This window comes from Homarus americanus, unplaced genomic scaffold (genome assembly GCF_018991925.1).
Source record: "Homarus americanus isolate GMGI-L3 unplaced genomic scaffold, GMGI_Hamer_2.0 scaffold31742, whole genome shotgun sequence".
Classification (NCBI taxonomy): domain Eukaryota; kingdom Metazoa; phylum Arthropoda; class Malacostraca; order Decapoda; family Nephropidae; genus Homarus; species Homarus americanus.
In genome coordinates, this window is record NW_024742078.1 from 5,481 (window position 1) to 33,473 (window position 27,993).

At 37.3% G+C, this 27,993-nt stretch overlaps 1 protein-coding gene across 3 annotated transcripts; it reads right to left on the minus strand.

Moving 5' to 3' along the window:
• LOC121876478 (acyl-CoA dehydrogenase family member 11-like) lies at positions 1-27,721 on the minus strand. 3 transcript variants are annotated; one of them, XM_042381579.1, is made up of 14 exons: positions 27,567-27,721; positions 22,805-22,948; positions 21,432-21,604; positions 21,126-21,267; positions 17,365-17,555; positions 17,029-17,128; positions 15,767-15,921; positions 13,127-13,220; positions 12,855-13,005; positions 12,582-12,725; positions 11,187-11,376; positions 9,685-9,793; positions 6,165-6,329; positions 1-2,715 (listed from the first exon to the last, which is right to left on the minus strand). In XM_042381579.1, the coding sequence occupies exons 2-14, from the start codon at positions 22,923-22,925 to the stop codon at positions 2,540-2,542; spliced, it is 1,911 nt and encodes a 636-aa protein (XP_042237513.1). In that variant the 5' UTR covers positions 22,926-22,948; positions 27,567-27,721; the 3' UTR covers positions 1-2,539. The 3 variants fall into 3 exon arrangements, with proteins under 3 accessions (XP_042237513.1, XP_042237514.1, XP_042237515.1); XM_042381580.1 differs by having other exon boundaries at positions 27,510-27,639; XM_042381581.1 differs by lacking the exon at positions 27,567-27,721 and adding an exon at positions 27,172-27,229.
• Positions 27,722-27,993: the final 272 nt, after the last annotated feature.

Sequence of the window (27,993 nt, forward strand, 5' to 3'; positions counted from 1 at the left end):
TTACTGTATTAATATTATATTTTTTTTTGTAAAATTTGTTAAAATCACTTTCAATTCAGTGTATCAGTCCGACATGTTAATTATTTACTTGCATTTTGGTGATGCTAGTACAGGTTTTGTCAGGAATTTTGGAATAGAGGTTTATGCATACACATTGGTGGTAGGACTGCAGATCCCGTGGTAATATACGAAGTAAAAATACGAGACCTTACTCCATTGCAGTTGATAAATTTACCACGGCTACACTATCAAAACTGAAAGATTACGTATGATTACTGTTTAATTATTATAATGGGAGTAGTCTATACACTAATTCAATGGCAATCTTTTTAAACTGTTAAAACAGTTAATGATGAATGATGATGTAAATCGCCATGTTATAACTCAGGTTTTCTTTTAAAACACCATAAGATGAATTGGTCTAAACATAGTCTCTACTGAATTGTACCTGTATACTGTATTAGCGCCGGTAACAATACACAGTCACGATTTGAGAGTGTAAAATTCTGCTCAAAGATACACAGGGGGTCCCCCTTATGAGTGTCTTCATTTTAAGTGGTTTTGCCCCAAGTGGTCAAATAATTGTGGGACTACATGTAAGAAGTCCCAAAAAGTTAAGAGGATTCTATGGCTGAAATCTGTCGATCAACAGAAAAACGATCATTGGGAGCACCAGCATTTGGGTGATTGAAATTCCCGCTCGCCTCCCATTCTCTTAAAGTTCATCCTTCTCATCCACGCTTTGCGTGTTCAGTACCAGTCGGCTGCGTCCACAAGCATTATTTTTAAGTGTTCTAAGGACTATAATTATAAATTTTGTTGTGCCTTTGGTGGACTCTTTTGTAGCCATCAATTCCAAACCAAAGCAAGGTGGTGTAGTGGCAAAAAAAAAAAAAGGAAAGCATAGTAGCTATGGGACGGCCTGGAAGTAGAAGTTGCTTGTCGTAAGAAAAGTGATAAGCGTGTATCAATGAACCATTTTCACTGAAGTGGTGCGTATGAGGACTGTACGTGGTTTGGTAGCTTGCGCCGTTTCAACACGCCGACCCCAAACGAATTTAAGTACCGTACCTTAAATAAGTTATAAAGTCAGTTAATTTAATAAAATAATGTGTAATCTAATGTTTAACAAATGTTTCTAAGGTACTATATATATAAATGTTAAGAGATATCAAATTAAACTTTGTGTGTCACTTACAAAGTGATGATCCCAATTAGACCGTATTTCTATTAATTATTATGGGAATTAATTCCCGTTTATTAGTGGCTTGATTATCAATGGCTTTGTTTTGGTCCCTGTTAACCATTTATAATGAAGACCCCCTGTAACAAATATGGGTTTCTTAGCTTGATGACTGAGCCGGGGAATCATCGATCTTGAGGGCTTCTCGTTACAATTGCATCATGACTTTTAAATCTTGATAAGCACAACTAATATAAACTTAAATGGTGACTATAAATAGTTGACAAAAGTTATTAGAACACCTAATACAGGTACGTAGTTCGCTGGTCTTTCTCGTCTGAGGGTCTGTGCTGGACTCACCTGTAAGAAGGCTGATGCTCGTCTTTACCGCCCAAGGTTTGGTGTTTATATGCGTCAAGCCGTGAAGCTAGCCCCCACGCTATATTTACATGGAAAAATGTCTTATGCCTAATTTGACTTAATTTTCTAAACTATAAATTATAATTTGGTAAACTTATTATTTCTTTACGAAGTAGGTCTTTCTTAAATTTGGTAATTAAGCAAATCGTCCTTTAGAAGATATAAATTTCACTTCCCACTAAGTACGTTTTCCCTATCTTCTTGGCCATTTCGTATGATATATTTAAACACTTACTGTGTTAGCTCATCCAAATAACTATACTGTACTCAAATTAATATTCTAATGCTTACTTTAAAGAAATATTTACAATTATATGTACATACTTTTGTGACATCTGGGAGGGGGGGGGGTGCAGAAGACTGTATTCCTGATGAATACAGGTAGTTATTACAGGTATTGCATTATTAAGGATCTGACTCATCATGACATACTCTCTTGAGCCAAGCCTTGCAACATTCAGTGGCCTTTCATTTGTTAGTTCTTATATCTAAATTTATATCTGAGGGAAGTGCATCAGTTGTACTTGTTGATACAGTACATTATCATTACTGGGGTCATCCTGAGCTTCATTATTTCTCTCCACAGATTCTTCCAGTGGATAAAGATGCTTAATTGAACAAATTATTGCCCCCATTCTAGTTTTAAGTTTTACAGCTCAATAAGCTTTATAAATAGAGCTCCTCTTGCCATAGTGGCAAGTAATCTCATAACTGGCAAGGTTAGGTGGCTTCTCCCTGAGGCAACTTTCAGAAAGATGTAAGACTTTATTTTTGGGTAATTATAATTCAAAGGAAGGAATCTTCATTCTTTTAACTCTTAAGATTAAAAACAACCCACAGCAATGAAAAAACCTACGATAAATAAAATACATAAGTGATAATAATAAAATTGATGAAAAAGGTTACATAACAAAAAAAGAAAGAAAAAATTCTTGCTTAAAACATGGGTCCATAAATTTCACTCAGATTGTAGCCCTCCATATATAAGGCCTTATTATCAGCAGAATACTCATCAAGGGTAAGGCATGTCAGACGTTGTTGACACCATCTTTTGGCCACTTCCTTACTATTGCTGCTCTTCTCCCATGCTGCATGCTCGAGGAGGAGGCTGCCTGTGTTGAGATAAAAAAATAAATATTAGATACACTTGCCAGTCAATAACTGAATTTAATTTCAGCAAAACATCATAGCCATTTTTCATGGTTGAGTGAAGTAGTCGTGATAACCTGGTGGCAGCTCCCCAGGCTGCATCGTCTCCTGCAGCCTTTTCCATCAGGTGATTTCTTACAACCTCTCCCCATGTCATTCTTGTCCTACCTACCCATGGCACTCCTCCAATTGTGTGGGTGTATTCAAGTTGATCAGTTCATCACAAGATGATCATATTTATTATACAGTACAGTACACCTTTATGTTTCAAGTTTGGCAATGTATAAAGTTTATTCAGTGTATTTTATTTCATTATATACAGATATTGTATAATGAGTGCCAACCATCAAAAATGTCCAGCAGACAGTGTAGCGTGGTGTGTGTGCGCGTGTGTGTTGGGGAGGGGGTCGCAATAATTATTAATGGTATTCATTGTTTGTTCCTGACAGTGCTGACAACATGGCAATCAAGGCATGAACTCGCCCTTTAAACAACAGTGACGCTTAACTATGGGCCCGGTAGTTCCTCCATGTGTTTGTACTTATATAAATGTGGGTTATATACCGGGTACAATAGGGTAGTGTTGTATGTTGACGGCGTTAGTTTAACGCCATCAATGGACGGCAGTAACCTTTTGTTGACGCTGACGCCATCAATTTTTTGGGCAGGTAACGCTACAGGTGACGCAGTCAACTTTTCACCCGAGCAGAGCGTCAAGCGTCAATTTGTTCGTCAGGAAAAAGGCCACCAGCTGTCCAGGTTGGTAGAGAAGTCCGAACACGAGACTGAGAGCAGCAGCAGCAGTAAATCCTCAATTAACCGACTACATATGGGGGAAAGGGGCCGACGGATAATCCAAAAAGTAGGTTAATAGTACATAAAGTCTACGGAAAAAACATACATTTTCAAAGTAGTTTTCCTAACCTACTGGTACCTCATTTAATTCCCAGTATTCATTTTTGTTCATTTGCCATTCATATTTCAATAGAATTTGCTTTAAAACATTAACCGCTTTAGTAAATAAATATGAACCAGCACAGAAACCGTGAATAAAAAATGGAAAAGTCAAAGAACATATGTCATCACAAAAATTGTGACCAAGTCCCAGGTTGCTGATCTGACTTTCTGCCTCATTTACACACAATTGCAGGGTCTCAATTGTTTCTCTTACTATTGACAACACAACATACATACAGGTACATTGTTTCTCACTCTTGATTTTTGTTAATTTTTGCATTTCTTTATGGTTCTTTATTACTATTATTATTATCATTATCATTATTAATATTATTACATTATCGCCCCCCAGGCCCCGATGTGGGTCAGTGACCTGTGCCCGGGTGGGCTAATCCCCGTAAAAAGGGGGTTTCGGGATTGACGGTTAATATGAAAGTTGGTTAATCGAGGGTTGGTTAATCGAGGTTTTATTGTATAGGCATATGGATGGATCATTTAAGCTTTCTAGAATAGATGAAATTGTGTGAAATTTTTCCTCCATACTTATGCTGGTAAAATATAATTTCAAAGGTTCCCATTGCTCTATCTGTCTTGCAACTGCCATGTGATAAGGGAAAATTACGTGAATGTATGCTATACAGTACACTGTATATCAATGAAGAGACTTTGTACATCATTTTTGGAACAAGTAAGTTACTATTCCATTTAAACTTTAATAAATACATCTTCTATTCTTCATTTATTTTGTATTTTCCTCTTTAAAACATGTGTGAACTTTTTGTTCACACTCTCGTTAACTGTGAATTCGCAGTTTCCCCTTCGAACTTCGAGCACTTTTTTAGTTCACATCGCAAACGAAAATGGTATACATTGGCAACACTGCTGTAGGTGATGGCAAGATTCAGAATGACTACTGTATATTATCTAACAAGCAAGTCAACTACTACAATACATATAAGGAATGGAAACTGTCTCATTCACTATAGTACAATGAAGTATGAGACTATCTTATTCACAACTCATTCGCACACAGACCACAAGAGGGCAGCACTCGTACTGGAACAATGCTGATACACACACACACACACACATGCATGTACACCTAGCAGACTTCACACAATCACCATGTAAAGAACAGTACAACAATAATTTATAAAACAAATATTGGTTATGTATTGAATCTAGACTTGAAGCCAATGTTTGTTTACATTCGCCATACATGTAGGTTGGAACATTCCTTCTGCAGTTCAAAGACCAATACCAACCAAGTGGAAAAATTACCCTGGACCCAGGAATCTGAAGCTTACTTAATAAAGTTATTGAAGGAGAATCAGAATGTATGCGACCACAAAATTGTCCTGCACTACAAAATCAAATTGAGGCAGAGTAGCCTTGTACTCATCTGATAAAATTTATAAAAAAATTGCCAACATTGTACTGACTCAGCCTTTAGTAACATAATGTGATGATAGTGTCTCTTACACTAAGATAAGCAAAGACACTAGGCTAAAGGCCTTTCACCTTAAATTTTTCACTTTCCTTGCCTTTACTACCAAGTGTCATAGTGATTTTGCAGCCCTCACACGAGACCCATAACATCCTCATTGCCCACTGTCAGTCATCCAGTCAAATATCTTCTCCAAGTCTACAAACAAAGAATACAGCTTTCTCTCCGTCCCTTTATATTACCTTTGTAGTTGGCTGGCCGTAAATAGTGTTAATCCTCCCTGAGACGGATGAGTATGACTGATGAGTACTCAAGAAATGAGTCGTCCCTTAAATGATTTTGGGAACATCAAGGAGCAGCATAATGTAAAGAGTTCAAGTACTATTTATTCTGCACAATTTTACTGAGTTGTAGCTCTTTAGTACCTCCCTCATAATCATTAGTTGATCTCTTTATTCAAACACCATTCTTCACAGGCATCAAGATATAAATGGTGGATTGATAATGAAATTTCAATTTATAACCGAGCCTATAATGAACAATTCAAATTCCACCCTCCTCCCTGGGGATCCTCCTCAAAAGTTGGTTGGTTGTGAGGATGGTTCTTCCTTCTTTGTAACTGGGCCTGATAAGGACTCAGCTTATACACTGTGCAATGTTACAACTCAATAGTCTCCAATCTTTGTATAGTTGTGACTTTTCAGACCCCTACATTAAGAGCTAGGGTTATTGTTAGGGATGGCTGACCTTCAGATTACACCCCACCCACTGAGTTTAAAGCTTTCCAAGATTTCCAAGCCCATAGACTTTGCAGGCATATTCATTAATCAATATTTTCAGACTTGGTTATAAAATGGGATTTTAGAATCATTCCATCACATTTCTTTCATGATATAAGTGCATCTCTCATACCTGCAATGCAATCTAAGTTAGCAAACTGAAGAAAACTGTAATGTAAATCCCTACTATTACAATTAAAATTAAAAAGGACTTAAGGGTATTTCTTACCAATATAAATGTGAGCAACAGATGTAGCAATGTCTCGTGCTGCTGGCTGGATAAGGTGAGGATGTTGCTGCAGGAAGCTAGTGAGCTCATCCATGGACTGGGTCACCTTGTGGCACGAGTCTTGCAAATCTTCAGTCATGATGGATGTCACCTCCTCTATGCGAGCTGCAAAATGAACATGGAAAAACTCATTACACTTTCAGTCACTTCTGACTCAAGAGCATTTTAATTTCCACCTTTTTATTACAATACAACCTTGAAAACCCCAAAATAATAGAACTTTAATAATCCAGTTTTGTGAATTTTCCAGTTGTCTGAATAAGATCAATGACACCTATGCCCATTTTAAAAATAAAAAACATTATATTCATTAGCATATGTTCTTTCAGAAGTTACTGACCACCTGCACTTTCTCAGTGTAACAGATACAGTACAGTATTAGTGAAATGCCTGTTCATGACTGCAATATATTCAAGAAAATAAAATAAGCAGAAATACTACATTCATACTGTAATTAAACAAGATGATGATGTTCTTACAGGGCCCACCCTACACAAATACACTCAATCTAAGAAGATCTGGTTACGAGAAAAAAAAAATTCTTATCACGAAGTTACAATTTCTTTTCTCTTTTTTTTTCCTACAGCACTGGAAGATGCTGATGTGCTGACACAGGAATTTCATGGTCTTCCCAGATATACTTGTTATTTACCTATGTACAGCATCTCAAAAAGTATCTGCCGAGATGGGTCCAATGACTTCCAAAATGCCACAAGCAACTCGTGATGTCCCAGGAGTGTTGGTGTGCATGGCTCTGTGCCATACTGATCCTACTACATTTGGTAACTGAATGTAATATTAATTACACCAAGAAATACACATTACACTGTACCCTCGACAATTTAGAACATTATAAAAAAATTATTTAATCGCTTTAAATTCGGAATGACTCTGAAATAACCGAGGGATTCCGAAAAGTCGATTATTATTATTATAGGAATACTGTATACTGTACTGTATTATGAAATAGATTAAGGAATAGGAATAGAATATGAGTTATATTAAGATATTGTGTAAAACTACTTTTGCGTGTAGCTGGGGAAAGATGGTGGCGGAGGAGGGAGGACAACTCACCACCTGCAATCCCTTTATAATGACAGTATGCAATTTCACCATAATTCCCATATTATTTCGGTTCATTTGGTGATGGGTTAATAAAACTATATTAAAAAATAAAAAAAATTCTCCATAAAATCCAACACTCAATTCCAGAAGAGCTATTGTACCTTAGTATATTCCCAGTCTCTTATTTTCAGAGCAGTAACAGCTCTCCATAACAATGTTAAGAGCATCAACGTCTCTCAAGCACCATTGTTGTCATTGCTCAAGATGGTCGGTGCTTAACACAGGACCTTTCTTGAGCACTTAGTACAGTGATTCCTCGGTTAACGAGCGCCTCGGTTAACGAGATTTCGGTTAACAAGTTACCACCCATAAGATTCTTAACTTCGGTTAACGAGTTTCTTACGAGCCGACCTCAAAAAGTTTTCGCTTGCACTTGGCAGTCAACCAGCTGTAGTATTAGTCCAGCAATACAGTAATCGGTTCTAGAGCTTAAATTCCTTACTATTTTAGTAAATACCTGTATCGAGAAGTTTATACTATTCAATAATTTTAAAAGTTTAATATTAAATTTTTTAGTAATTTTAACAATTATTGAACATAATTGAAGGTAAAGTGACTAGTTTTATGCGCGCCATCCAGCCTCTCAACACACCATACAGGCGTCAGTCTTTGTGTCTTTTCAGTGGAGGTAACATCTTGCTTGAGATTCTCTTCAACTAAATGCTTTTTTTCTGTTTGCAAGCAAATTATTGTTCATTTTGAAATATATTTTACATATTGACAATATATAATGCAGTGCAGTGTTGATTTAAAGAAAATAATCTTGAATTACACCAAGAGAACTAAAATTTTATGGGTGAAATGGCACCATGGGGTGACTTCTCTTCCTCCCCAATGCCTTCTCTTCTCCCTTCTCCTCCACCCCCATTCTAATTCCCATCATCATCATCATCATCATCCAGGAGCCTTCTACATACACACCTCAAAGTAAGTGTAATTTTCTACCTTTTTTGTTGAACTTAGGCAATTTTCGGTGAGCTGGAACCAATTACCCAAAAACCCATTGAAACAATGGTTTCGGTTAACGAGTTTTTCGGTTAACGAGCAACCTTCTAGAACGGATTGTGCTCGTTAACCGAGGGACCACTGTATAATATTGTAGTATATTTATCAGAAATTAATAAATATTATTGTAAATTGGTCCCTCAGTTAACGAACGCCTCGGTTAAAGAAATTTTGGTTAACGAATTACCTTCCATAAGAATATTCAATTCGGTTAACGAACAAAAATTCGATTAACGAAATTCTAACGAAAATGTTTCGACATGCTTTGGCTTGCTCACCAGCTGGAAGATTAGTCCGCCAATACAGAAATCGGTTCTAGGGCTTACATTTGTTAAAATTGGAGTAAATATCAAGAAGGTTGTACTATTCAATAAGTTTTCTATTAAATTTTTTAGTCATTTTAACACTTATTTAACATAATTGCAGTACAGGGAACTAGTTTTTGATGCGCCAATCAGCCACTTCACTCACCCACCAAGGCCTCAGTTTGTATCTCTGTTCAGTGGAGGAAACATCTTGCTTGTGGGTCTCTTAAACACAGAGTATTTTTACGTTTTTACAGTATACAATTACAGTATTGGTCATTCTGAAATTTATTTAACATACAGTGATCCCTCGGTTAACGAGCGCCTCGGTTAACAAAATTTCGGTTAATGAATTACCTTCCATAAGATTCTTCACTTTGGTTAACAAGCAAACCTCGGTTAACTAATTCCTTACGAATTTTTCCCAACATGTTTTCGCCTGCATTTGGCTGCCCACCAGCTGCAGTATTAGTCCACCAATACAGTAATCGGTTTTAGGGCTTAAATTCCTTACCATTTTAGAAAATATCAAGAAGGTTGTGCTATTCAATAATTTTAAAAGTTTTATATTAAAATTTTTAGTCATTTTAACAATTATTGAACATAATTGAAGTACAGGAAACTAGTTTTTTGCGCGCCAAACAGCCACTCAACATACCAAGCTTGGCGTCAGTTTGTTTACCAGTTTAGAGGAAGGAACATCTTGTTTGAGACTCTTCAACATAAATGCTTTTTTTCTGTTTCCAGTCAAATTATGTTTAAAAGGACCCTAACTACTTTTATTTTGGAACTATGAGTGGAACAAACACTCGCAGACAAAACACATCCTTTTATTATTATAGATTAAGAAAATTCTGTTCCTACATTGCTTTACTTTCTTGTATCAAATTCTTAATGATTACTGTACTTCTCAAGAATTAGTAAAATTCACAAATTAATTGGTCATGCTTGGCTAAATTTTTTGTGAATGGTTCTCCATGACTTAAAATTATCTTATAAAAATGTCAAATGTTATTCATATATACCTTTTACATCATCATACACAGCAGTCAGGGCTTCTCCTTTAGATTTTGCCATAGCTCTAAGGAAATCCAGAGACATGATGTTTGTTGTTCCTTCCCAAATTGGCAAAACCTGTTGAAGGGACATTAATATGGCCACAAAAATCTACTAAATAAACACCATATAAAATAGGGATTTATGTTCAGCTTATCTTGTTTAACTTCCTGCTAAAGTATCTGTATATGAGAAGGATTTATATGAAATGGTAAAAATGTTTGTAAGAAAATTGACTTGAGAGAAAACTCAACACTCCTTTCTTTATACAGGTTGATAACCGAATTTCCAGCAATCACTGGTCGGAAACTTCTGATGGTCTGGACAGGCGGGAATTAAGTTTCAGAGTTGGTAACACTGTTCATAGCGTCAACTGCTGTGGTGATGGTCACGGCCACAATACGTTAGTGTGAATCTAGAGTGTTGCTATAAATTATGTCTATGATTTTACCTATATACAGTATACAGACCTCTGATGGTCCAGCATGGCTATGGGAGTCTGGTATGTTTTGGCACAGCCATTTGGGCGCTGGCGATTAGACACGGCGCTTGAATGCCAAACCCATTTTGGCGCCAGCCCATTTGGCGGCGGACGCTTTGGCGCTAAGAACATTGTTTATTTGAAAAACGTCTCACCATATGAAAATCAATAGATGGGCTGCATAAAGTACAGAAAGGTAGAGATGCATACAGTATTATGAACTGTTACTAGCTGGGCATGAACCACCGCTGAAACTAAAAAAGTATAGAGATGCAGATAGAAGAATACATGAAACCGTTCTTAGATGTGAAAACATAGATGCTGTCGAGTACCTGAGGAGCCTTGCTCATAATTACCAAATGAAGAGCTAAAAAAGTTACATAACTTTTTTTTTATTGATTAACAGATTTAACTGTTTAGGTATATAAGTAAATTACAGTTTTAAATTTTTTTATAGTTTGACCTTTGAATTATGATGAATCAAATGAACATTTTATTTCCTAGCGCCAAAATGTATGGCGCCCAAAAACCTGGCGCCAAATCACCTGGCGACCAAACGTCCGCGGCTAAACGACTGTGCCCAATCGTCCGATTCCGTGGCTCTGGTCCCCAGGGTGCCGGAAACTCAGTGGTCAACCTGTGTGTGTGTGTGTGTGTGCCATACTGCCTCAAATCCAGTCAAGAAACATTTGTTCGAACCCTTATGTATTTGTCATTTGAAATTCCCACCACGTGCAGTCATTTGAAATTCCCGCCAGCAAGCAATCCCACAACCTATTTCCTCCTCTCAGACCCGAGAATGATCAATTTATTCACCCCACTCTTAGAATGGACTTGCCCATAATGCTGCACTGTGATTGGTTTGCTTTAAGTTCAGCACACATTCAACCACAAATAATGGTAAGATATTAAGAATAATAATTCAAACAATGATGAAGCCAAAAAAAAAATTACATAATAGGATGTACCTTAAGTGACACTCCAACTCACCTGAGCATCCCGCAGGTGAGATGGTAGACCAGTGTCCTCAATATAGCCCTGCCCACCAAAACACTCCAAGGCTTCTGATATTATCTTCATAGCCATTTTAGCAGTGAAAAACTTCATGATGGGAGTTAGAGTTCGAAGAACCAATGACTCTTGACTAGTAGCCACACCTGCCTCCTCTCGACCAAGAAGTCTTGAAAGGAAAGAAAATGCATACAATAATATGATAGAATAAAATATGATTTCCCATTTCTGGTACCCAAATTAATCACTTACGTCACTTCACAATCACAAAAACAGAGCAAAAGAACTTATCACAAATGAAAAACAATGATAGTGGCTGCCACTCTTATTAATAAGAAATAGCCCAAGTTTGAATGTAAATGGAAGTGTTTATTGTATTCCATGTAGCAAATGTAATTGTAATTATGTAGGACAGACAGGAAAAACACTGCAGCTCAGAATCAAACAACATAAGTATAATATCAGAACTGCATCTGAAAGCAGTGCCTTGTTCGTTCATGTTAGGAATAATAATCACCCCATTGCTTGAGAAAAAAAGCTTAGAAGTATTCAAATCATCTTGTGTCACAGAAAGACTTCTGGTTGAAGCTAGTTTGATTAAGGTATTAAAATCAATAAACCTTAGTGATGGTCAGTTCAAAACTGATAATATGTTACATAAATTTATTTGTCAGTGGCCCAAGGTTAAAAATGCTTTGAAAACCTTTGATCTAGATGTATGATAGTTATTTTGTGGGTCCCTTATTTCTGACCTGACCTGGCTAGTCACGTCACCACCCTTCTCTTAAGCTCCTCTACGTGTGTGTTGGTGTGGGGATTGACATCATTATGACCTGACCTCATGTTTTTAAGGTCACCCTGTATATTTAAGCCTCTCTCTGTCCATGTAATCCAGATGCCTCTGAAGATGTCTTGAATAAAGACGAAAGCTAAGGTACTCCGTTGTTTCCATTTTCCCGTGTGATTTTATCAAGATTTATCTTATCCACGTTTTCATTGTGGATTTACATGATATATATATATATATATATATATATATATATATATATATATATATATATATATATATATATATATATATATATATATATATATATATATATATATATATATATATATATATATATATATATATATATATATATATATATATATATATATATATATATATATATATATATATATATATATATATATATATATATATATATATATATATATATATATATATACAGTTATATATATATATATATAGTTCCTGACTCTTTTACCATCGATAATTATCACTTATTGAAATAATGAACACCCTTAATACACTATGAGCAGGAGTTCACCATAAATAGTAGAAGCTTTTAGACTATGAGAAAAACTTACCTGGCCATATGGAAGGTAAGAGCTTCACATGCCCTGGTAGTAACCTCCATTCTTGAGGCTGTCAGCTGATGCAATGGATGAGACTCGACCACTTGTCCAAATGCTGAACGACGCAGACTGTAATCTCGTGCCAGCTGGATTATTCTGTTAAAAATATAACTTAATGAATGTATGGGCACTGTACTATAATAATATAAAGAAATATTCTTGTACTGTATACTGCACAGGGTTTACAAGGTATGGGAAATTATCAGTTCTCTAATATTAACCTACCTCCTCATAACAGCACAAGAAGACATGGCATTATGCATCCTAGTGATGGTAAGCATGTTGGCAATAGATGCAATACCCCGGCCCTCAGCTGAAACTTGGTGTGCCACTGACCCGTCTAGCAAAAGTTCCGCAGTTGGCAGTTGACGAGTACCTAGACAAAGAACATAAATGACTGAACTGCACAAATTTCATATACTGTCACTGAAATATCAAATAAATGACAATTAAGTATATATTACACAGAACATTGTATGCAAATAAGCTATGCTCACCTAATTTGTCCTTTAATTTAACAATTTCTATGCCATTCAGCTTGCCATCATCCTTTCTTGTTTTCATGAAAAACATTGTCAGTCCGCGAGATTTCTGAAATGGAATAATAAAGAGGCCATTTACTATATACAGTAATTCAATGGATCTAATAATTGTGTTTAACAAGACTTCCAATAATTTAAATGCATGTGCCCATTAGAAAGATGCACACAAACACAGGGTTGTGTCACAGAATCCCTTTTTGTGACCTGCAAGAGCAGACCACCACCAGTAAGCACCTCCTGCACTGAGCTTGCCAATGCCCAGTAAGCATACAGCATTTGAAAGCAGGAAACATTATTCTAACAGAAAAAGTTTTGCTGGATGTGTTGAGCATATTGCATCCTACCTAGCTGGCAAATCCATATGAATTCAGTAGTTATTTCTGAGACCAGTGGGGAAACCAGACTAGACTGTATGATGGAACCAACTCAACCAAGTTAGAAGATTGTATCCCAAATTCTCAGTCCCTTGCCAAGTTTGGACATCTTCACAGAGGACTTATTCCAAAGACAAGCCTCTACTGAAGGTAAAGCAAAGAACAATCCCCAAAGGTCGTAAGGGCAAAGGATGCAACCCTAGGTGAGTAAGTTTATTGACTTTCATGGTGAGGTCAAGCCCTGAAAGCTCCATACAGTACTATGAACCATGATAAAAAAAAAAAATAATAAAATAAAATACAGTACAGGCTGTACCTCTCTAGTCCGGCATTCTGTGGTCCGGAAACTCCCTTGGTCCGGAACGATTTTAGTTTGTCCAATAGGTAGATAGGCAGCTTTTTTTTCTTTTTTTTTTTACTTATCTGAATTATTATTATTATTACAGGAGTATTAAATTTTTGCCCCTCAGGCCCCAATGTGGGTCAGTGACCTATTCTCAGGTGGGCTAATCCCCTTAAAAAAAAAAAGCCGTGGGAAATTAAGGTTTGTTTACATCTGGCAGTTCGGCTGCTCTCTCTCTCTCTCTGCTTGTCTATACAGAGTATACAACATTTAACCCTTCAATATATATGAGCAGTAAATAAGTGTTGCTTTCATATTCTTATGTAGAGTAATGACAATATATTTTCACATGTGCGCACTTACATACGAGCAGTCTCACTTTTTTTTTACCATTAATGGTTAGCTACTTATATTGTTCCATTTATTAACATTAAATAACATTACAGGTACTTCAAGCAACCATATTCATTTTTTTACATTAATTTTACTACAGCTAAACTCAGGGTCTTATTTTCTTCAGTTTTATATGTAGAATCAGTCAGTCACTGGTTTCATAAGCTTTAACATAAACAATGCCGGCAGCCGTCTCGTCTCCACGTATTATTAATAAATTGTCATGTTAATTTTGCACACACATACATTAATTCAATAAAAACAAATTCAGAAACATTAATTAAAATATATATGAACAGTAAATAAGTGTTGCTTTCATATTCTTATGTAAAGTAATGATGATATGTTTTCACGTGTGCGCATGCGCACTTACATATGCGATCTCTCTTTTTTCTTTACCATTATCGTTAGCTACTTCTGTTGTTCCATTTATTAACATTAAATAACATTACTTAAAACAACCATATTAATTTTACTACAGCTACAACCAAGGTCTTATTTTCTTCAGTTTTATATGTACCGTAGAACCAGTCAGTCACTGGTTTTGTAATCAACGAATACAATGCTGTGTCATTTCCTCGTGTGTTTTAATATTCTATGTATTATTAATGAATTGTATAGCTCATTTTGCACACATAAACATTAATTCAATAAAAAAGACATTCAGTAATAAACAATAATGAATCTTTTGTACACAAGAGAAATGACGCTGTTTACACGATTATGCACGTCGTCTGCACGTTGGCGGGCCGTTCAAACCCGTCGAAATTCAAGTTTCCGCTGTCAAAATTTGTATTTATTTATTTTTTTGTGTTCTCCAATAAAATACGTTAAGAATTAAAAACTCGTGAAATTTGAGAAGCTACTATACGACATTTAACCCTTCAATATGTCTTCAAAGAGACCATGATGCAGAGAAAGTGGTGCTAGTGCTGCCAGGCATAAGCACAAGTCACTATCTATCCAGGAAAAGGGTGAATTTCCATGGTCCGGCAATTTCCATGGTCCGGCACCGGTCAGGTCCCGAGGTTGCCGGACTAGAGAGGTACAACCTGTACTTTGATTAAATTGGTCTGTTCACAAATGGAACTCCCAAATGTCTTTCAAGGATCAAGGGAATCAAAGGATCCAAGCCTAAGATAAACTCTCAGACCCAGCACTAGGATTCTGGATTGGTGACAACCCTAATATTCTGTCAGATTGACCCCCACAACAGAGAAGAACAACACCAGTTAGAACTCCCTTTGAGGAGGGGAGAATTCCTGCCTTGGGGATAATGACTGATAGTACAGTATCCAGTATATGTTTAAATCTTATACATACATACATTACAGTATTAGGTGAACCTGTAATAAACTCAAAAGCTTTTACAGTTTACATTGCTCATTATTATTAATGTCAGAATTAAAATGCAACACACACACCCACAGATAAATGAACACAAACACATGCGCACACACAATCTTCTAATAATCTGCATCTTACTGGTTCTGGTTGATCTTCAGATATGATATTAGCCAAGGTAAGAGTCATGTCAGAGTCAGTGGCAGAGCTGAACCATTTGTATCCAAAGAGTTGGTGAGTGCCATCAGGCTGTGCCAGTGCCACTGTCTCTGTTGAACCACTGACATCTGATCCACCTATGAGGAATTGTTTGAATTATGATCACGTTATGAATCTTTTTTTACACAGTATATTAATTTATTATATCTACTAACTCCTAAGGTACAGCCAGTAATGATCAGATCCTGAAATGGTTTAGTAAGTTTTCAGAGCAATGTGCAGTACAGTTCAACAATTCTAACACTGACCTAATTTATAAATTAGATCATATGGTGACGAGATTAAACGACCAAGTACGGCATATGACATACAGTACATTTGGAATTTGAAGTTACAAAATGAGCAGTTTTTCCTACGTATCACATTTGCATATATCAAGCGATCAAGGCACTATTTTTTAAGGCTGCAAGATGGCAGCTAAAGTTTTCAAAATTTCGCATCTCTTTAAAAACCAAGCTTTTAATATAATTCTTCCATCCCAACCATTTACATATGTCATGTTCTCCCAGATGAAATACTACCGTCAATAGTGGGCCCAGTGCAGTAATGCAGCAACTTCACCTCCTCAATTAGGTTGATAATAAACTCATTAAAACAATCAACAATAATGATCAAACCAGAAAATCTCTACCATTCAACATTCATTTGATGCCTTACTATGTTTTTTATTAACAAATACCTCCACAGTCAGTGTTCTGATGAGCTACACATCCTCCATCAGGAAGGAAGATTATAATACACCTGTACTGTACTAGTCGAGTTGAGTATACGCATCATTTGGCGCAGTGAGGACAAGAATCTTGTTAATGACAAGTTTTTAAATGTCACAAGTATGTTTGAAAATTCCTAATCTTGAAAAGGTGGAAGTGTTTTTAAGTGGAATTTGATTTCGATGGGTTTGAGGCAAATGAGGCCTCAAGCCATTAAATCCTTCACTTCCAAAGCTCATCATCATTTCATTGGTGAATAAAATCTACTCATTATTTGGCTGTTCATTTTACAGTATTCTTTTACACCTATTATGGATACAGGTGACTGTGGTCACCATGAACTGCAGTAAAAGACTACAGGATAATATACTTAACAGAACCTAGCCTCTCCTATTAAGCAAGAACCGCTGTATATAGTAGCAAGGATCACTGTTATAAAAAATAAATAAATAAATAAAAATAAATAAAATTTACCCCGCTTCTCAGTCATCCACTGCCCTGATGTCCAAAAGTGCTGTGGATCTCGTGAGGTAAGATGCTCATAAGCTTCCTGCAGGTGAGGTGACTTCATCATCTGTGAAAGATAATTAGAAATAATTATTACAATGATGAAAACACATTGCTACATTCCGATAAATTAATTTACCACAAGAGGACACATCAGATTAAAAAGAAAAAAAAATGCATGTTTAAGCAGGAAGTTTTCAATAGTCTAGGTTCTCTTAGCTACTTTCTACAGACTAGGAAATATAATATGTATTAATCTTTAATACGATATATTACAGTATAAATTACCTACTTGAAACATACCCTTGCTGTTTTAGCAGCACCATCTGTCATTGCTAGGGGACATGAGTACAGGCCCGATACAGGTGAAAATATGAATAGCTTTACCATCTGATAAAGGCGATCATATTCCTTATACTTTCCCTCATAGGCTGCAGCAATTAAACCTTCTTCTGCAGAGATTTTCTTAAGGTCCTTCCATGCCTGACATGTGACTGTAAATAAATATATAAATGACTTTCATTGCACTACAACAATAATCTTCACATAAAAAATATACAAAGTTTGGAAAATAAAGATATTTATAAGAATGGTGGTTAACTATATTTTGCAAAACATGAATGCATTTAAGTTTCATTCCAATAAGTAAACTGAGATCCACTTCCTGAGTACTAAATGTTTATTAAAATGGGTGACCTCACTGACCTGTGATCCACTTCAGTTTCAAAATACACACATGTCACTATCTAGAGGTTATTTTCCACTGTCAGATCACTTCTGCAATCAATAACCCATGAGTCTACCTTTAATGTGATCTACAGTGTTTACGAGAAATATGAAGACAGCTAAACCTATGTGTAGTGGCATTTGTGAGCATAAAGTTCCCAGCTATAGCAGACAAGGAGCAGAGATATCAGCTTTAGTGGTGGCATAACCTTGAATTAGTTCAAAGAAAAAAATGTGGTACAGTACAAGAGTTGTTGACACTGAACCTCTTTATCCACAAGCCTCTCATTATTTACAGTAATTGTGGAAATTATTTAGTACAGTATATTTACTCGGAAAATTCGTGATTTGTAGATATGTATAGCATTATGGCGGTATACCGCCAGACTGGGGTCACGAATTCTAAGGGGGAATACTTAACTCTAATCTTAATTTCTAAGGGTCGCTGCCACTAGACCCCCTCTGGACCGTATGTAACTCGTTAGGTAGTGTGCAGAGTGGACTAGGCATTGGGTTAGGTTTTTCATTGACCAGATCGATAAGGGGAAAGAAGGGTGAAACCACAACATGTCTTAGTTCTTTCAATTATTCTTTCTACTTACTTCAGTTAATTTTGGTAGCATGTCAGTGGTCTAGGCCAGGGGTCACCAAACTACGGCCCGCGGGCCGGATCCCAAGTCCTTCCCCGGCTCGTGGTAGCTCAAAACTACGCTCTGACGTTACCAGAGCTTTCGTTCTGGCTTGCAAGTACTGAACAGAATGATTATGCGGCCCGCGCTCGTCATTCTTTCAGTTATCCGGCCCACTGTGAAAAAAGTTTGGTGACCCCTGGTCTAGGCATATGGGTAGTGTAATTCTGATATCAGGGTCACTTGGACGGAAATAAAGGTAACTACTGTGGGAGAAATGAATACTCCTAAAATACTCAAAGAACAAGTTTATTAATATAAAATCAAACTTCCAGGCTCAACTCCTGGGCTTATTGCAGACTCTGTATTCCTTATTTACTTATTTTCTTATTTACTCAACATCAATTACTCAGATATTACACTCTTACTGGTGTCACATTACATTACATAGCAGGGCCAGTTCCTTGTCCTTACTCACAAAACACTAATACTGATACAAACACCGACATGGGTCCACTACCCAACATGGGGTAATTATTAACAAACACATACGACCACACTGTGGACCATAACTCCAAGGCCTGTCCCAGGGTATAGCACTGGCGCCTCTAACAACTGCTGTTGTGGTCGGTTACACTCCGACACGAGGCGGGTCTGGGGTCCTCGGCCCACGAGGTAGAGCGGAGCCGATTAATCCTGCCGAATCGGCGCCATCACTCATACATTGACCACTGCTGGGTATCCACCGGCTCCGAGTGACCGGTGGGTTTCAATTAAACCCACCCTCGATCTGAGAACGAAGGTGAAAGGTGATGCGGGAGGTTTTTTGGGGAAGCATGGTGGGTCACAAACAAATCTTTAGTCTTGCCACGTCATATATTTATGTTATATTACTTCTTACACCGGGTGAATGACAATTCCACTGTTAAAGCATGAACACTGATGAACACTGATATTCACTATAACAGACTGAATCAAACTGAATGGTTATAAACCCAGAACATACCTGAGAACGAAGATGAAAGGTGATACGGGAGGTTTAGTCCTCCCGCCTCGCACTGGTATATACCCCTGAGTTGCCAGCGATCGCTACTCACTCAATGACAGAAATTACAAACAATCTAACTGCTACTCATTCAAGGATGACCCTCAGTTGACAAAGGTCTGGCGAATTACTAAGGACGATTTACACAGACTAATTCAAGATTGCGTTTGCCAGTAGAGAGTGGAATAAAGGTAGTGACAACTGTGTTTGAAGGTGGGACTTACTGGGAGTGATCCTGAGGGTAAAACGGATGGGAAAAACACGTCTCTCCTGAGATTCTACAAGCGCGGTGGATTTGAATGTTATGTAGCGTAATATGAATTAAAATGGGTTTTTAGGAATGACAATGATGTGCGCAGTACAGCAGCTTGTACTGGCAGCATTATAGCACTTTCATATGCGTGGATGGTGGGATTTTGTATTAATTCATTGTTAAATAAGCTTGTTGTCACGGGTATGTCTTGGATCACTGAGTTCATATTCTGCTGCCACTGTAGAAGGTTTGCTCCCTTGCTAACTTCTGTTTTTGCGAACAATTTGTGTTCGTGTAGTGCTGTACAATACTGTACCCGAACAAAATCAGCCAAGAATACAGTGTTAACAATGTAAAAAGTGATTAGTTACATATACTGTGCTGTACATTCAGCTTTATCTTTATTCAAGACATCTTCAGGTTATGAGACCAACTAATCCCCTACCCCGACAATTGGTGGCCTGATATTGCATCAGGTCAGGTAAGTAACATGTCCCACTAATACCCCACCCGACCTCCATTGCAATTGTTACCACGTGATTACAGTTACATTCAGTTGAGTGGACAGTGTTTGCCTACTCTACAGTAGGTTCAAGACGACAGCATCTAATGGTGTGTATAGTACTGTATATACAGTATAGTACAGTAGTAGTAAACATTATTTTGTTTGCAGTTTACAGTATTGTATGTGCACAGTCTGCCCTCAAGTCTGTACTTTATTACTTTATAAATAAAGCACGGACTTGAGGGTATACTGTCACATTTATAATAAATTTATTTCTGATTATATTTATTTATGAGAGAATTTTTGCAAGATTATTTATTTGTATGTGTTTTGTGTGTGTGTCTACGCACACACATATATAAAATACAGTACAGGTAAAAGAAATAATTGTTCTAAGGGCAAACACATAAAGAGAATATACATTTCTTTGTACACAAGTAAAAATGTACCACCCCCTCACTATGCAAATGTTATTCGCGGATTTGGCGATTCACGGCCATTTTGAGAACCTAACCCCCATGAATTTGGGGGACTCTCTGTATCACTTGAAACTGATAATGTACCAAAAAATAAAAAATATATGTCTTACGTCAGTGTTGTAGGTATCAAGTATGAAGAAGATCTACTGTAATCATTCTTTCTCTTAGCTAAATTCTACTCCCAATAAATTATACAGTACACAGCATTTTGTAAATGCCCGTAAACCTATTTGATCAGTAATCACCAAAATCTGTCTTAAACATTTAAAAAGAAAAACAATGCACTTAACACATTGTTCACTAAATACATTCCATAAATACTCAGTGAAGTTCCAAATCTTCTCAAGAGAAAAATGAACGATTCAAACTCCCTCAGGCTTTATCATTTACATCGTTCAAATAACAAAAAAATATACAGTATTCACACCTAGTTCATCTGTTCTGTTGCCCCAAGCATCAAATGTTCGAACATAAGGTTGGTTGAGCTCACACTCCCTCCCTAACTGGTAGATGTCTGTGACCGCCCGCTGACCAAATCGTGTCAGGTCGCTCCATATTTCATCACGGACCTACAACGATGAAACAAAATATTAAATTACCACACTGTTATGAAAGCTTTGGTGAAACCCATTAACTAATTAGTACAGTACCTCTTCATGTTTAATACTCAATACATTAAGTACCAACTGAATACTGACCTCAAAGAATTATGATTGTACAGTACAGTACTCACATGCTGTGGCAAAACCCGAGTCAAATAAGATGTGAGAAATGCATTGTTGGTAAAGAGATTATCCTGGTATGGTGGTGTCTGGGTGAAGTGTCCCAACTTTGCTCGGGAAAACTGAATGCGGAGGTTCTGTTTAAGATCCTCTATGGTGGCAGGATTGGACACTTTCACCTCACCTGCAGTATCAAATGACAGTTTCAAATGTCTAAAAATATACAGAATACTGTACTCTACTTATATTTTATGTACAATAGCCCTGGGTTATTTCACAAGATAGGGACTGAGAATGTTCACAAAATTTAAAATCAGGATATAAAATTACGGTACAGTCAACCCTCACTTTACGCGGTCCCACTTTACGCGTTTCCACGTTTACGCGGTACCCTGCCGAAACCGGAATGCTCACTTTCCGCGGTGTGTGTACCCTTTTACGCGGAGAGCAGCACGAGCAGGGTGCGCACAAGGTCATCAAAACATTACCGAGTTCTTCACCCGCCACCCACCACAGCCGGCCCAAGTCAGTGATAATGATAGTGAGGATATGGACTTATATGGACTTTGAGGGGTTTGACAAAGAGGCCCTGCAAGCCTCTGTGGTGGATAGTGATACAATTGATACAAGTGATACAGGTGAGGGCCAATAATCTGCCCTCTGCCTCGGAACCAACCCCCCATCCCCGTGTGCCCAGCCATCTTTTCTACTAATGTAAGTGATAAAAAACCTAATATTATTGATATTTCTCTTAATTATTAATTGTGTGTGCATACCATCATAAAATTAAGAAGTTATTTTTACTACAACATAGGTATTGTGTCTGAAAAAGTGGAGTTTGGGGGTCGGCCCGGTCTCTATTTCAATTAATCCCATATATTATGTTGTTCACTTTAAGCGTTTCTCACTTTACTCGGGCCGCTGTGGGTTGAATTAACCGCGTAAAGTGAGGGTTCACTGTACTGTACATGTAATTCAATACTGTACAGGGGGTCCCCGGGTTACGAATGGGTTCCATTCCTGAGGACGTTCTTAAGTCGGAACACATGCTATGTGCATACCTTAATTACAGAACAATGTTTAAAATCCACTATATCATAGCCTAAGTCCTTATATATACATCTGAAATCACTTAATTTAAGATAAAATAAGAATATAGTTAATAAAAGTAAAAAAACAAGACATCAGGTAAATAAAATACCGTACATTTAATGTTTAACCTCATTCGTATCAGCGGATGTTCGTAAGTCGGGGATCCCCTGTATACTGTATGATCTGTATCAAGTTAAAAATATAAGCCTATAATTAAAAAAATATATATTCATATAAGACTTATAAGTTAAATCAATAAGAAATATGCTGTAGATTCTCAGACATATCCTACCTGTCTTTGGATGGGATGCCAAATGCTGGGAGCCTTGTGAAGTGGTTGTCACCCATCGTACACCACTTGCTGAGAGACATCTTAAAACTACACTCAACTGAGGTGGACGTGTAGAAAGCATTTTAAACCGATTCTTGTAGATACCTAAAATAAAACTGAACAGTTAATAAAAACTCTTTTACACAACAAACAGGGGATAACGTTGTACAGTACTATATATGAGGAGTTGCACAGCAGCACTTGTTAAGATCCACTGTGCCCGATAAGGTGATTTTTACACTATTGTACAGTGTTCCTCAGACTGTGACCTTGGAGGCCAGATATGGAGATAACAAGAAATACAGTTTTCCATAAAGGTGAAACCGAGAGAGTCCTATATCTAAGGCATGTCACTTTTGCATTGAGGCTTTCAACCCTCCCAACACAATGCTTCCCCAGCAGAACTTGTTAAGTGCCCAGGACAGAGCCAGCCAATAGCACTCAAGCTACTCCCACCTCTCAGGTCCAATCACAATGCTCCTCCCTACTGCTCACCTCACCACATTACTTTCCCCCCTCCTTTCCCATCTCTTCACCCATCACTCACACCACCATTTCCACACCATAACTGGATTATTATTCATTCCTACGAGTGTTTGCATTATCATCAGGAGTTCATTGAGTGACCACAGTGATGTAGAGGAGCGTGAGTGGGCCAGAGGACAGAAGAGGCATAGAGCTGCAGTTCCAGGGTAGTGGTCATACCCAGTAATTCAGTAATAATAAAGTTCATCTACTAGTACAATTATAAATAAACATTGTGGGGAGCACTTAACCAGCATAATCAGGGGGATGACTACATAATGCTTATGTAATAGTTGAAGTATTGCAATATACATTGTATCCAAGCTTCACTGTGTCAAAAAATTATCGATATCACTATTAGTAAAAAATATACGGTAAAATTAAGGTTGCATAGCATTGACCACATCTTTTACCACTTTTCTTATTTGGTGCTTACCAAGTTCTGCTCTGCAGCAGTGCAATGCCTCAAATATACCTTTCAAATATTAAATAGGAAGTTGTGCTTGTTCATCTATTGGCAATGTTCGGGAATTAAGTTTTCCTTATTACTGTACTAACTGTACAGTACAGTACTGTAGCCTAGATATGTCAATACAGTAGTTCTCTAAGTTACACAAATTACCAGTCCTGATTACAGTACTTTAATTAGTCTTACACCCTGAATATGGATTAAACCATTATTATTCTTTGCTTACATAGTGCATGCATTTCTGAAGGCAACTGTAATTTTGGAAGTAAATGTCAAAGTCTATTAATTCTGATATCAGAGATGAATTAGCCCCTGTATCTCCAATCCAATCATGAAATGTCAAACTCTTATCATTCCTAATCTTCTGCTTAGTAATACTCTAGGTCACTGCCCCCATATAACCAGCAACTTTAGGCAAATTTCCTATAGCTAAAAGAAAACTTGTTTATTTCCCCCAAATATCCAAAACCAGATGTAGGGATTCTAATACCCGTATATCCAGGTTCCCAATTACTGCTGGGTAGACAGAGGCAAATGGTGTAAAGAAACGTGCCCATAATTTTACCCTGCCCAGGGAACCGGTCTTCTCACATTATTTCTCGACATTAAGTCATGGAACTCGTTAACTTAGGGTGTGGCTGTTGTGTTGGCGACAGCGACACCTTAAACAAATTAACGCCTAGGTGGCCCTTGGGCCGGCCATCCTCGTTACACGAGGGGCAACCATCATATTTTTTTGTATATACCTGTAGTAGTTGAAGTGTGTGATGGTATATCCAGTTTGAAAGTTTAATATGTATTCAAGAGCTCTCACTTTGGGCCTTTGGCACTGTATTAGGAATAAAAAATGAGTTTAATCAGTTATTTGGGTAAAATTATAATTTTGGTCATCCATGTATTAAAATATCCATCCTAGCCTAATGTAACCTAACCAACCAAACCTAACTTAATGCAGTGTAACCTATCCTAACCATCCTAACCTAACCATATCATCCTAACCTATCCATATCATCCTAACCATACCATCCTAACCTAACCAAACCATCCTAACCTAAACTAACCCTCCTAACTTAACCAACCTAACTTAACCAACCTAACTTAACCAACTTAACCTAACCATCCTAACCTAACCATCCTAACCTAACCTAATCATCCTAACCTATCCTAACCATCCTAGGTTAATATATAGGACTAACCAGCAAGGGCTGCATAGCGCCGATGCGGTTGTATCATCTGACATCCAGAAAATGCCTCAAATTTCACCATATCATAGTAAGTTCTTTCTGTTTAACATACCGGTAAGGTTAGGTAGGTTTGTTTGGCTTGGTTGGTTAGGTCTGTTCTTCATAGCAACAAATGTTGAGAAGCATTTATTTTAAAAATATTAATTTTTTAACATATTTCCAGAAACTACAACAGTGTCCACTAAAATATAACAATGAAAATTCGGCATTTTTATAATTGTTTTCAATCAATTTTGCTCACGGGTTAGTCCTATATAATTACCTCATCCTAACCTAACCTCTTTCTAACTTAATTGGGGGGCCAACCCCCCCCCCCCTTAAGATTCCCAGGATGACCGAAAGTAAAATAATACCGTTATTTGGGGGGGTAGGTTATTTGATTCAGTAAATTTGCATTGTCACACCGTTCACTTTTAGCAAGTAATAAATATATTTTTCTAGTGTATTTGTGTGTGTTTAGACCGAATATGACCTTAATTTTTGGCGGAAATTAGCCAAGGTTTTTTCGCGATTTTTTTTCGTTTGATGTTTTCCAAAAAAAAGTGGCTAAGCGACTAAAAAATAAAAAAAAAATAAAAAGACACTAGAAAAACAAAAACCTAACCTAACTTAACTGACTCTCACCATATGATGGAATCACCTATTTCTTACCTTATTGGCCAGGTTCTTGTTCGTCGTTACATTCTGGGATTCTTACCCAACGCCCCATATGTTGGTCTTTGCGATATTTACATTGTCTTGCTCTTAGTACACTTTACTGAGGTTGGAAGAACACCATGCGATCGAAAAAATTCTTTAGTTTCTACGATTTTTTTCCAAAAACTCGCAATCAGCTCCATATACTTTAAGTGACATCCATCACAGACCTCCATGGTCGGAACTGAACTTGAATTTCAAAATATGAGACCCAAAATAAAACTCGATTTTGAGTGGGCCATATATACTCTGAATTAAACCCAAAACCATTTTAATTAGTTCCAAAAGCAAAAACGCTTTTGATTGGCCGCGTGACGTGTACGGGTACGCGAGCGTCATGATTTATGAAGAAAAAAGAATTTTGGGGGGAAAAGCTATCTCCGTTATTATACATTTCCGCCGGTACTGTAATAGATGAAATTATCTTATAATTAGACATCTTATTCGAATATGATAATAGATTAGTGGTAGGAATGAACGGTGTGTATACGCAATAATACGGGTCCGACTAATTACCCAAATGTAGCCAAATATAGCCGGAATGAAGTCAAATAATGGTCCTAGATGAATAAATCGGACTGCTAATCACTTCTCGACTAGTATTTGGTGTCAGAAAGTCACAAAAAATTGGAAAACTTACTTTAATCTGAGTTAATAGATCAAGTGCATGTACCTAACCTAACCTAACCTAATCTAACACAACACAACTCAGATTAAATTAAGTTTACCAATTTTTTTTTACTTTATGATACCAAATAATAATCGAGAAGTGATTCACAGCCCGAATTACGCTTGTACGACCATAATTTTACTTCATTGCGGCTACATTTGGGTAATTCCTCGCTCCGTCGGTACATGCAGGCGATCTATTAACTCAGATTAAAGTAAGTTTTCCAATTTTTTGTGACTTTGTGACACCAAATACTAGTCGAGAAGTGATTCGCAGTCCGATTTATTCATGTAGGACCATTATTTGACTTCATTCTGGCTATATTTGGCTACATTTGGGTAATTAGTCGGACCGCAATAATACCTTTGATTCACCACGCAAAGGCCTCAAGGTTATCATGAGGTTGACTTAAATAATTCTATCTCTAACATTAGATTCTTTCCTCATATTAAGCACTTTTTGGACAGTCTAAGGTGATACAAGGGTTTATTTTAAATTTTTCAAGTTTGTTAATGCCTTTCCTCTCACAAAGGACCAAGGCTGATACATGATAATCTATCATATATTTTATGCAGTCCACCTGACTTATTGTATCTTGAACTATGTAATTACTTCATTGAATCAGGTGTGCTTGAGGACATTCTTGCTGTTTATCCCAAATTTGCTAGCCCACACTGATTAGTCTTCAATTAGAATATGACTCCAATGTATGTGATCCACTGACCTATATATGCTGCTGGTGAATGTGATGTATTTCTTTGTGTATGAACCTCTGTCCTGCGTGGCAGTGAACAGTGGCATTACCCACATGAATCTGACCTCTATATAGTGTCAATGAATATGATGCATTCTTTGTGTACGAACCTCTGTCCTGTATGGCAGTGAAAAGTGACATTACCCACATGAATCTGACCTATATACATTTATGGTTGTTAATGAATATGATGTATTCTCTTTGTGTGTGAACCTCTGTCCTGACTGAATTACTCAGAATAGGCAAACTGTACTACAAGCTCTGCCAATAAATTTGTTAAATTAAAAACTTATGCAGTCTTTACTCACCTGAAACGTGCCGATCAGTGGTGAAGAGGATAAAAGTAAAAGTAAGATAGATAATACCTGTGATCCAGTGTTGCCATCGAGGTAATTTAAATCCCGCTAGACAGGCGGCAGGCCTAGAAAACCCGCTAGATTGGAACCCAAAAAGCTAGCTATTTCTTGCATGCGACATGACGTAAATATAACCAAGAATTAAAAATTTTTTTTTCGAAAAACACACTTTTTACTTTTTTTTAACTTTTATCCTCTTCACTGATCGGCTCGTTCGCCTCTTGGGCGATCGGTCACGTCTCTGCTACGCACTGTTGGCAAGTACTAGGCATGTTTAGTGGATTTCTCCCCTACAAACGCTGTTTGTCGCTGAGTAGCCGACCCCGCGAATTCCACAGTGTATGCCTCGTGGTCTAGGTCAACCCGCGCCGCCCACGGAGCAGGGGTCAACTATCTACCCATGCCTACCTCCGCTATAAAAGACCTGACCTCGTGG